Consider the following 13,496-nt stretch of genomic DNA (forward strand, 5'->3'; position numbering starts at 1 on the left):
TTTTTTGTGACTCATTTAAAAATATCTCCAATTTGATGTTTTAGTAATACCATCAGTAATACTGCATTATATTCATGCTGCTGTCAACATTCCCCAAAAATGTGATGCCTTTTTCACCACCATGTTGAATTGAATCTGCACACCACTCCAGGAGTGTGACACGTCATCCGTGAACTGCACAAGCATATCTGCACTTTGGTAACTGTAGAATAGATGCGATTAAATAAACATGCCTGTTTATTGCGATTATGCACCATGGGGCTGGGAGATATGGGCAAAAAAAATGAGCACAATAAAAATTTTCATATCAGTCATTATCGATAATTATCACTAGGGTTGCAACTAGGAGTGGGAATCTCTAGGCACCTCACGATTCGATTACAATTCAGAGGGCTGCGATGATAAAACGATTATTGATGCATCTTTTTTTTCTTTACAGGATTTTCTTTTTTCTCACTGTGTGATTACTTGGTACTTTTAAAGCAAAGTATTTGTAATGATCCATAATGGATTTACTTCCAATATATTTTAGTATATTTATATAAATATTTTATTTGGCGATAGAGTTTGTAATTCGCTTTGCCTTTTCCGAGTTTGGTGGAAGCTTTCAAGGTTGCCCTGGTTTCCACGTCAGCGCTGTTTGATCTGACTTGTGTGGTTTATAACACAATTCTGTGACAAATTTGAATGCTTCCAATTAGATCTGGCTGCGCTGTTATTAATTCTGCGGTGAATTCAAACGCTTTCTCAGTGGATCTCCCAGCGCTGTGTAATAAGTGTCGTGTGATTGAGATCGGCCCATGAGTAAACCTGTTCTGAGCTCGCGCTGCGCATAGCGCAGCTCAAACGGATAGCGCGGTTTCACTTTCGTTTCATTTGATGTTTCTCATATGTAACAGAAGTTTTGCCTTTTGCGTTCCTTCAACATTACATTATCAAGTAACATTTAGAAAATCGGTTTTTGACATTTTTGTCAAGTATACTACGATTCAGAATCGTCCACCTCCGCATCGCAATGCAAGAATCGATTTTTCCCCCCACCCCTAGCTGCAACTAACGATTTTCATTATTGATTAGTTGGCTGATTATTTCTTCGATTAATCGGATAAAAAAAGGCCCAGTTTTCCTCTTTTTGGGACAAATTTCCACATCTTGCCCAATGCTGTCCTTCAAACAAATGTGCTAACTAAATGCTATGAAAACATATGTAGTGAATATATCTGTATCTATGCTATATGCAAAAGAGCTATAAAGCAAAATAAAAGTTTAAATCCCTACATTAAAAATGAAGATAATAAAGATAAATCAAGAAAAATTAAAACACAAACTGTTAACCGATAAGAGGAATGTTCTGCAGGAACACACACATTCACTTTGAACCTGTTACTGTCATTTCTTTATCCTGTTTGCCACTCTCATAAAATACTTGAATTACATGTTGACATTTAAACCTAAATTTAACGTTCAACAACAGATATTTCTGTGCTGAATATTAAAGGGGTGGTTGATTATGATTTAACTTTTCTAACTTTAGTTAGTGTGTAATGTTGCTGTTTGAGCATAAACAACATCTGCAAAGTTACAACGCTCAAGTTCAAAGCAAAGGAAGATATTTGCTTTTAACCCTTTCGCACGTACGATCACACCGGTGTGATTAGAACGGTCAGTGCATCACGTGATCAACTGCTAAATTCAAATGTGCTTTCGCGCGTTGGCTGGCCCTGAGCCAGAGACAGGCGTGCTCAGAGCTGTCATATATCACAACTTTTCAGTGTTTTCAACCACATAATGTTTATTTTAGGTTTCAGACATATAAATTCACATAAGTGCTAAAAAAAACAATACATTTAGAGTTTGTAAAATACACACTGATGTCTATGGAAGAGGCAAAAATAATCCTTTCCATTATAATTAGACGTTTTATTCATATCAGATACACATTGTTTAAGTAACTTTAAAGTTTACTCTATTCTTCTCCCAGTTCACCAGCCACTTACTTTTATGTATTTCGGGAGAAGTGGATAAATTCACGTGTTGTAAATCCAACAGATCCGATTCTCTAAACTGCGTCTGCGGCACAAACTAAGATGGCGGCGCCCATCGCGAATACAGCTGAACTAACGTGATCATTATAAGGGTGTTTAAACAACAAAACACTTCCACTTGCATTCCGATTTTGACAATCGGAATATCAGATATTTCATGCCATAGCTAACAAATTTGTGAATATTTTGAATAAAGGAAAAATTACATAAAAGCAGATCATCATTCATTCAGCGCTGTTGCTGCTGCGGTGTCACGTGACAAGCAATGATGCGTCACCATGGAAACCATAAAGTGACACATTCTAAATAATGGTCATCTTGAAAAACTCATGCTGGGGGGTCAGCCAGAATATTTTAAACTTACGTGTGAAAGGGTTAAAGAAATCGCTTTTATAGGACTACAACACACGGCTGGTAGGGACTACACGACATTCCTCCCGGGTTAGTGACATCACCAACCCTAAAATTTACCTAAACCCGCCCCCGGGAATGCGATTTGTAGATTATCATGACAGAATATGTTAATCAATGACTAGATGATAACTACACATAAGCTACATAACATCATCAAATAACCATTCAGAAATGTTGTCTACATGTCACTTCTTCTTGAGTCTCTCCATCTTTTTCTGACTCCGGTTTGAACATAAAAGGCTAAAAGTTTTTGAAATTTTCAGTGCATGTCTTTGTAAGGTAATCGAAGCTGCTAAGAATGAGCTGTTATAGCTCCGCCCCCTGTGCCGAGAGCAGAAGCTCATTTGCATTTAAAGGGACAGACACTAAAATTGTTTTTTTGCTCACCCTCAAAAAGTGACATTTTTAACATACCATATAAAAATATCTGTGGGGTATATTGAGCTAAAACTTCACATACTCACTCTGGGGACATCGAAGACTTATTTTACATCTTGTGAAAAGGGGATTTTACCACCCCTTTAATAGTCTCCCTCTCTAATGCATCTCGTCTGTTTGACGCACCCTTTCGCAATCTGGGGCTCATTCAGTAAAGTCTAAAGTTTAACTCAGACTGTCAGGACGAGCCTTCATGCAAAATGGAAATACTCGTTTGAATTTGTAACATTTACAGATAAGGATATAATGGTCAAATTAAAGTTCTGCGCTGAGGAAACATCACACATTAAACAGCACACGCATCTGTCAAGGCGCCTGACTGGGCAAGCCATGTTAAACATCACGCTTATGCATTAGCTTGAAGCTTAAAATAAATAATTCTCATGTTTTGAGCAGGAGCTTGGATCACATACCTTTCCAGCAGCAGCTCACTCTGTTTCCTCCACTATTTTTAGATGCATTTTGTCCGTTGAAATGCGTTATTCAGTGCTGGAATTTGATGCGACTGGCGGAAGTTTTCCGTGCACAGTGGGCAGGCGCGACTAATCGATTGACAATCGTTGTCGATTTTCATTATCGATTATTATCTATTTTATCGATTAGTTGTTACTGCCCTTATCACGATAAATGTCAAATCTTTATTTCTTTTAAATTTAAAGGCTGATTCTTTGCTCTGAAATGAAAGTTGTTGAAACCAGACAGTTAATTGTAGTTTTAAATTACTCTTATTGATAAGCATTCTTGTTTTATTGCCAGACTTCTCCAATAATTCAACTCCTCCACAATCAACTGCAAGCTCGCATTTATTTTTCAGTGCAACGCCAACATCTCAAAATCCAATCAGCAGCTGATGGATAGAACAAAGTCCTAAATTTTTCAATCCGCAACACTTCGATGTGTGCAGGGTTCCCGTGGATCCTTAAAAATTCTTAAGTCTTAAATTAGATTTTTTTAAGACTTCTATCTATTTTTTATTGTTCTTTCTTTGTGGATTTGCTTGTTCACGTTACAATTCGCGTCATTCGCGGCAGCATATTACGTCTGTCTCCTGCACGCGAAAGGAGGAGAGAAGAAGAAAATGGGTAAGTGTAAGTTCAATTGTAAGTTCATTCTTTGTGCGTTGGGGTGTGCGATATGTATTGTCTATGATGATACTGTAATTGTTTTAGCGATGTTCGGGGCACTGCGAGCTGACATCGCATTTGTCACTCGTAGTGCTTTCACTGCGTGATGTGTGCAGTTATAGTATGTCCCCAAATTAGTTTTTGTCTTATATTTATATCATATTATGTTGTTGTAATACAATATCACTTGAACAAGAGTGTTGTTTTCCCGTGCACAATTGCAAATGTGATATTTATTTTATACGGTTAAATGAACAATAAATTAAAGGACAAATCCAGTGAAAAATGAACCTAGGGGTAATTAACACATGGTTACCGAGTCGATCGTTCCCTGCGATGCGTTTTCATGAAAATCGAATGTAAAGAGTTTTATCTTTAAAAACAAATTAGCTCATAACAGTAGTATATGGGGCACAGAGTAAGTAAAAATAAATCGCTAGTTAATACCACTAACAAGACTCAAAATAGCCTCACACTAACACGGTAACATAATGAGGGTCCTTACATACAAACCGAAGCATTGAGAACTTTGTAAGTGTACAGACAGTTTAATAAGAAGATACTTTATAAAGACAGTACATTACGCGTTGACATGCAGGAGCCATCTTGGAAAACAGTCTCGACTAATCGAGCCACGAACGCCGTGCTACATTAGATTTCACAAACGTAATTCCTATCAACCAGCTATCCTATCGACGGCGTTCGTGACTCGACTAGTCGAGACTGTTTTCCAAGATGGATCCTGCATGTCAACGCGTAATGACCCCCCCGCTTGCTTCTTTCCTGAATGAATCAGCCGTTTGAACAAGTCGGTTGAATGAATTTAAGACACTGACTCACTTAAGACAGTGACTTGTACGGTATTAATTTTGATTTCTTCAGGTCTTAAAAAGGTCTTAAAAAGCCTTAAATTTGACTTTAAAAAGTGTGCAGCAATACCTGTGTATGTCACAATACAAAAGAAAAGATCTGCCACTACTTTTGTTTATTCACGACTTTAATAACACTTTATAAAGCAGCATGTCTAATCATGCCCCCTGACTTTCATTCAAAGCTTCAAGTGTACCTGGGTTTTAATGCATACTTTAAGGTATGCATACAGCGTGCATCATTGGCATAGCATATGCCTAACCGCATGTATTCTGTATGTTCTTCTATATGGAGTTGCCTATACTTTGAAATGCGGCAATAAGCATAACCTAAAGACTCAAGTATACTACTTTTTCTGCACAGTTGAGTGGGCAAGTCCACATGGACACAAAAACTGGGCTGCACACTGATTTTGTGCACAGACATCAGCATTATGTACCGATGACTGAGTGGAACATGGACAAGGGAAGTATACTTTTGGCTTAAGTGTTTGCATCAAAACTGAAGTATTCGTTGGGCTTAAGCATGCTTTGTGAACGCTTCAGCTGCTACTACAGGTGACTGCACCTCATCAAACCACACATACAAAATGCATGAGCTAAATGCACAGGTCACATTTTGTTTTCAAAGACAGCTGGACACTGCAAAAGAACGTCGGGTGTCTCTACAAAGAATGTAGGGTTGTCGAGACGTGTGATTCAAAGATGAACTACATTTAACTTGACAGTGTTTAAGAAAAATACAGCAAAAATGTGACAAATGCGGGGGTTTTTTCCGTTTTTTTTCTGTGTGTTTACATAAACAATTGATGATAATTCCGATGCGATACAACATCATGTATACTAGGGCTGGGAATCACTGGGTACTTCACGATACGATACGCGATACATTGTTCACGATACCGATAATATCGCAATATGGCGATACTGCGATAATCAATATATTATCAGTAATAACTCACAATATATCATGTTTTAAGAAATAAAAAGATTTTTTTTTTAATTAGGAAAATGAATCTCCATTTCGTTTTTGGATGAAACACAATAAAACAACTTGTCTTATCAGTTGCAACAAAACAGTCACAGACACTATTTTTGTTTTGCTGCAGATGATTTTTTTCACTCGGGAGAAATCGAGTGGAATCGGTGATGCTCGCATGGTCGCGGCTCGTAGCGTGTGAGAGGAATTACAAGCCGAGCCGAGCATGTTACAAGCACCTCCCGATCATTTTTAAACATGTTTTTTCACCAGCTGTCCCCTATTGCCAAATCATACACAACCACGTCGATGGGGCTATACCTCAGTGGCAGCAACCATACAGCGTGCGCATACACTGTCACTGTCACACACACACACTTTTCTCTCTCTCTCTCTCCCATTTGCAACATGACGGTTTAGCGCGAAAGCCCACGTGATTGCTGCCGGCTCGGGATAAAATTCATGCAGGACAGTCGTGCCTTGTACCAGCTGCTTTGACGCGATTATCAGTTAAACTGATCTCACGACCTCCCGAGTGTCCGAACTCGCACCGTGTACGCCCGCCCTAACGGCTTTTAATATCGATACTTGGCAAGAGCGCATCGAGAATCGATCGCGGGAGAAAATATCGCGAGATATCGCCATATCGATATTTTGGCGCACCCCTAATGTATACCTTAGACAGATTGACAAACGTTTCTGGCATTTAGTCCATATTGTATCAATGATATGGGCATATGTTGACTTTGTCATGTTTATTCAATGCTTTTGTTTACTTTAGAGTCTTTTCTCAGCAAATGTTGATATGCCAATTAATCAGATTTAAATACTTGCAATGTCATTCATTCAACTGGAAGTTTGACTAAAGGGTGACTAATGGTTTTGTTTCTTTACCAGAAACAACTGAACTTTGCTGGTGTCAGTGAGGGTATGGTTTACTTTGTATCTGAGGATCAGTGTGAAGCTCTTGTATCATTTCAGCACTTCCTGATGTATGGTATTGTCACACTGTGGAGTCGCTGTTCATTGGAGCACAGCAGACCATATTCATTTTTCACAATTCAGGCCATAGTTTGCAGATTCTGATAGACACATGCTGCCCATTACACAGAAGATAATCTCTTTTTAAAACCAGATTTCCTTCTTCAGACTAATTGAAGCTGCTTTTTGAGTTTATTTTGCTATATAGAAATGTGTGCAAGACCACATCCTTTTCTTTTTTTCTTTTCTGGTTTGGCAAATATCATAAGCAGACAGTTGCTGACACTGACTCTTTCCATGCAGGTGGAATCGTTCATACTAGACCAGGAGGATCTGGATAACCCCGTACTAAAGACAGCTTCAGAGCTTCTCCTATCCAGCGCAGCAGACGGAGCCGACCTCAGAACAGTAGACCCAGAAACACAGGCCCGGCTAGAGGCATTACTAGAAGCAGCAGGTACATCCTCCGGCCAACCCTGATGTGATCGCATTAAGCCTAAAGATTTATCCTGTGTCTCTGCATGCATGTGCTCACACTTGTTTATTTAACATGTCTTCACAGTGCTGAGCATGAGGCGTGCTTTCGTTTCTTGTGTTTTAGGATTTAGAGCAAACTGTTACAGAGATCCTTCAAATGGCTTTTATTTTATTTATTTTTAATTTTTTATTGTTGCCACAAAAATCCCCACAGAATCATAAATATTTATAAATCTAAAATTAAGGACTGCAGAAAATGTATTGAAATTGCAAGCACAATAATAATTGGAAATTGGCTAATTTCACAGAGACTGGAGTGAGACCATAGACGTCTCTCGATCTGTCGCTATCTTTTTCTGCGCTGTAATGTTGCGTGACAGTCACAGATCGCTGTAGCGCCTCAGTTCAAGCAAGTGGCACATGAACTGATCACCTGTTCCGCTTTACAGCACGAAAAAAATCATGAATGAACACAGGGCTCGACATTAACACTTGTCTGTTTGTCCGGGACAAGTGGATTTTTTTTAAAGTGGCAAGTGAAAGACGTTTACTTGCCCGACCGATCGAAACGTGAGAATGATTCTGATCTTATTACAGTCAGTGTAAACAGCGATTGGTAATGAATAGTGTATTTCTGGTAGCAAGGTTGTGCGCTGTTGAGTCTAGCGCTGCCTGTCTCTTTGTGAGAGACTTGAGAAATCAAAACAAATGAGTGTAACAGCACACACAAACTCACAGAAGAAACATACTGAGGTAAAAATTCAAAAAAATTTATTAAGAGTTTTTTATTATTTACAACATATGATATAGCACGACTTATAGTGTGTGTGTGTGTGTGTATATATATATATATGTATATATATATATATATATATATATATATAGTAATATAACACGACTAAGGGAGCTGTTCTACTGAATTGCAAATGTTGGATTGAATTTATAGTTTAATAAACAATTAGTTAATATGTAGTTACTTACATTTTAGACGCAATATTGACACTTTTTGTTCTATTTCACTGACAAAAGAAAAGCAACACTCAGCGCAGTGTTTTGTTATTGAATGATTCAGCCTTTTGAATGAATCGTTTTAATGAATGACTCAATGACTAATTTATTAAGACGTCACTTGCCACCACCGGCGGTTTAGTTTCATGTTTAAAAGTATCTTTTTTTTTTTTTTTTACATTTGTTTAAACATCAATCTCATAACATTATGTATTACAGTTGTAATTTTACAGTGTAAATTCATTTATTTGATAACAGCCCTTATTATTAAAACTGAATTCAGTGATCAAATATAAGAATTTGACATGAAAGATGACATATATTTAATAAGGTTTAAGAAATTGTCCTTTAATAAAGGTAAATAACGCCCTTGGGTAAATATCACAAATATGCAGATTTAAGTATGTAAAAGCTGATAGAACACTGAGAATATTGCTTCAGAATAAATTAGATTTACTTATGAGACCCACCATTTAAATTTTTATATTAAAAAAGAGTGATTATATTATAAAGAGTATATTAAAATATCCATATTTAAAACTTTATCGACTAAACTAGCTTCCGGTAGATGGCCTATGCAAGTCGACTGACGCCAAAAGAGTAACACTTGACGATGCATGATGTAGGAGTAGCGTAAGCGTTGACGCCTCTCGCGGTTCAAACAAACAGGGCTGGGCAACCGTGTGCGTCAAGTTCAAGGGTTACTCTTTTGGCCTAAATCGATGCGTAAGGCCCTCTGCTGGAAGCTAGTTATTTTAGTTGATAAAGTTTTGAATATGGATATTTTTCTTACACGATAGCAAGAAGACATTAAAGAGATCAATTCAGTATTTGCATGCTGTCAAGACTTGGCTTTCTGGGCGTGCGCTTCGGATGTGCGAGTTATTTTCGCATCTTCTTGCGCTTGAATGTTTAAAGGAGTCCTATTATGCTTTTTCACTTTTTCAACTTTAGTTGGTGTGTAATGTTGCTATTAGAGCATAAAAAAGATCAAAGTCCACTCCAAAGGGAGACATTTTATTTAACAGAATTAACCATGTTTTTGTGATCGATTACTGTTTGTAGTTTTCCGACAAATGTCATGATTAAATGTTGGATAACATCGTATCTATAGTGTATAAGAAAAACATACCACTCTGAAACGTCCTATGAAATCCGTGCTTGCACAGTCGGTGCATGAAATCCGATCTGGACGATCCTCTTGTTTAACAATAACATTGTCAGGGGCTGAGTCGGGCTTGAATTGAATTTAAATTGCCGCCATCTGTTATATTTACACTAGAGCAGAAGAACTCGCAGTTATGGAGGGGCAGGACATTTCCAGAACACGCGCTAAGCGCTGCCGATCACAACACATTGGGCTAGCTAACCAATTACAGCAATTTCGTATTTTGAAAGGTTCGCGACAGACTGGGGAGAGAGGAGCTGTAATGTAAAATATGTAAAAAATGTGTTTTTTGAACAATCAAACATGAAAGCATATTCTAGTACACCCCAAAAACAAAATCAAGACTTCGTAAAAGAGCGTAATAGGACCCCTTTAAATTGGCAAGGCTTAACACGTGCAAATAAACTTTCATTACGCTGCAGCACTGGTCTGATTGGGACAGTGACAGTTCTGTCAACTCTGGGCAGTCGGGCAGTCCTTATTGTCAAGCCCTGCATTTAGATCTAGCGCATCAATTCTCTTTACGTCGCATGTGTAGGCCCTGTCTTTCTCTTTCTCTCACATTGCATGTGTGTGAGAGAGAGCAACAGAGGGCACTCTCAGCCAAGCAGCAATGAAATTATGTCTGCACTAAACTTATTTTTTGCCTCTAACTCACAGGCATCTGAAATTGTATAATTTACTAGCCATTGGCTAATTAAAGCCAATTATTTGTATTTTTTGTCACCTAGCTTGAAATTTGTTCTCATGCGAGTTATTTACTGGCATTGCAGAGGGTTGTAACAGACTGACAGAATACTTGCAAGAAGTTGCAGCCCTAACAAAAAAGCAGTTCTTTTTCAAAACTACAGAGTGCAGCCACAATGTTAATCTGTTTCTCTTAAATGTAAATTTTATTATGAACAAAAAGCAAGCACTGTATCTGGGTCTCTCGGCTAAAAAGCTCACGGTTACAGTATATATAGATCTACTACTGATTGAGCAGCACAGAGGTTTTTTGAGATCACACACAGAAATATCCGTATACAGAGAGCTAGCACTTAATATAGCCCTGCAAATCCTTAAACCGGTTTATTTTTACATTCTGTAGTGCGTTTTCTCCTTATGGCTCACTGTGAGCTTTTGTTGCATACAAGTGCTGATGGGCTCAGGGTCACTGTCACATGGTTTGTGTGCATAACATTTTATAATTGTTTTATTATAAACTAGCTCAACAGAACATGGCACCAGTTTTCTAGTCTGTGTTGTGCCGTTGTGTGTGTTTGATCGGGATGAGTTGGTTTGGGTGAGGCCCAGCGTGTTAGGCCTGATTCTCTACACTAGCCTGCCCTGCCCCGTGAGCGGATAGTTATCTCGCAGAGGAACCAAAGGGGAGATTAGTAGCAACAATGGATTTCCATACAGCAGCAGCAGCATCGCTCATGACTCAGCACTGGCCTTTAGTACACTTGTGTACTTTTTGTGTGCGTGTGTGTGTCTTCATCTGTGTCCATGAGCATCACTATTGCTTTTTCCATCTGTGCAGAGCTTGTGAACGTGTGTCTTTTTCTGTCTGGTCGTTTGTTTCTGTGTGCTTTGTCTGTTTTGCTCTTAATTGTGCGCCTGTTATGCTGTTCATAAGTTACCTACTGTTTACACATGCTTTGACGTGTTTTCATTCCACCTGAACCACACTATTGTGACTGAACACATCTATACCACGTGTTTTACCTGCTACCACGAGCATTATCTGTTTTACGTCATCATAGGAAAGCAAATACTGCTCTTCCTGGTTGAGGTTAAATCACTTGAAATCTACCATTGTACAGTTGGCTAGTGGTATATGCTCAAATACAGCTGTTTTCATGAAAATTCAAGGTGGAATTAAAAACAACCTGCTAATTAAATTTGAGGGTTGGGAGTGGTGCATAACATACACATTTCAAGGCGTAAATGGCCCTTGTTTGACAGAGTTTAGAGGTCGACCGATTTCTGCCGAAAATAGCCTTTATAACTTTCAGCAAAAATTGAGACTTTTTTTTTTTTTTTTTGCAAATCCTGTTTGCTGTGTTTAGATCTGCTGTCATCTATATTTTTATCCTCACTTTAACACGTCTGTATTTATGGATGGGTCATTGAATCATTTACTCTCACGATTCATTTAAAGCTGCAGATTTGTTCATTAACGAAACACCACTGTTACTTGGAGAAACGCAACAATTCTGCTGTGGCTTTCATTTGAACTATTATTTTGTTGCAAAAAAGAACAAACAATATTGACAATACTGTGTTTAAAATATACATCACTTAATATGACCTTTTGTTTGTTGAACTGTTCTATAAAATTTTCACATTTGCAATCGTGTGGATTTCCGGGGCAAATTGCCTTCTTGCTCGTTTAGCCTAAGATATTATCAACATTAAAAACAAGAACTCACACAGAGATTTTGAGTCTTAAATTGTTTTCCATGCACAGTCCGTGTCTATATTTGTTGTTTATGTTAGTAAGTGCTAAAACACCACTTTTACAAAGGTACATTGTCGAGAACAGCATTAATGTAGCATGATTTGCTTAGCATACTCTGCAGGCAACCCATCATATGCACGTTGATTCGGTCAATTTTGACCACAAAAGATATGGTAATTTATAGGGGTATAATGATATTCAAGCCGAACTGAAAAACAGTGATACACCACCCACGGTAGATAATCAATTAATTTATACAATGAAACATTACATTTTATTTAATTTCTGTAGTATTCCTTTAAGGTTTTCAGCTAGGTCTAACAGTATTTAGGTAAATACTCATTTCACTTGTATTTTTATTTTATTGTATTTATTTGTGCTTGTAATATGTAAATTGTCTTTTTTTGTAAATTCAATTTAATTCTTAACCAAATGCATCCTATATGAGATAAATCTATGCCTATATACACATACATACAGTATCTCACAAAAGACAATACTATAGAAATGAAACTTGGATATTTTTTAGAGTAGTCAATGTGCTGCTTGTATAGCAGTATGTATTTACTGTCCTCTGAAAATAACTCAACATACAGCCATTATTGTCAAAATAGCTGGCAACAAAAGTGAGAACACCATAAGTGAACATGTCAAAACTGTGTCAAAAGTGTCAATATTTTGTGAGCACCATTGTTATCTAGTACTGCCTTAATCCTCCAAGGCATGAAATTCACAAGAGCTGCACAGGGTGTTGCTGGGATCCTCTTCCACTCCTCCACAATGACATCACGGAGCTGCTGGCTGTTAGACACATGGCGTTTCTCCACCTTCCACTTGAGGATGCCCCACAGGTGCTCAATAGGGTTCAGGTCTGGAGACATACTTGGCCACTCCATCACCCTCACCTCCAGCTTCCTCAGCAAAGCAGTTGTCATCTTGGCTGTGTGTTTAGGTCATTATCATGCTGTTTGGCCCAGTTTCTGAAGGGAGGGCATCATGTTCTGCTTCAGAATGTCACAGTACATGTTGGAATCCATGTTTCCTTCAATGAAGCGCAGTTCCCCGGTACCAGCAGCACTCATGCAGCCCCAGACCATGATGCTACCACCACCATGCTTGACTGTAGGCAAGACACAATTTTCTTGGTACTTCTCACCAGGGCGTCACCACACATGCTGGACACCATCTGAGCCATTCAAGTTTATCTTAGTCTCATCAGACCACAGGACATGGTTCCAGTAAAGGCTGATTTATACTTCTGCGTCGGACCTACGCCGGAGCCTCTACACTGTAGGCAACGCATTGGTTTTCATTTATACTTCTGCGCCGTTGTCCGCGTTGACGCGCACAGAGGGAGCATGTGAAACCCGAGGGAGCGGTCCTAGCAGACCAATCACAGCGCTTGCGCCCGCGTAGAGTTGACACGTTGTTACATTTTTGGAGAGGTGCACGTCAGGGTACGCCGAAGGGTACGCGCGCTGCACACAGCCCACGACGTAGCTACGGCATGAGTTCGACGCAGAAGTATAAATTGGGCTTAATTCATG

The 13,496-nt window shown here is 38.6% G+C and overlaps 1 protein-coding gene across 4 annotated transcripts in view; it reads left to right on the plus strand.

Annotated features, from left to right (window-relative positions):
* ankhd1 (ankyrin repeat and KH domain containing 1) overlaps window positions 1-13,496 on the plus strand; it is a 54,117-nt gene that overhangs the window by 18,406 nt on the left and 22,215 nt on the right. For all 4 annotated transcript variants that reach the window (XM_084137449.1, XM_084137446.1, XM_084137447.1 and 1 more), the window contains exon 2: window positions 7,154-7,307. In XM_084137449.1, the coding sequence (XP_083993575.1) occupies window positions 7,154-7,307 (154 nt within the window). The remainder of the gene's footprint in view (window positions 1-7,153; window positions 7,308-13,496) is intronic.

The sequence above is a fragment of the Abramis brama genome, assembly GCF_963993115.1.
Source record: "Abramis brama genome assembly, chromosome: 15".
NCBI lineage: Eukaryota > Metazoa > Chordata > Actinopteri > Cypriniformes > Leuciscidae > Abramis > Abramis brama.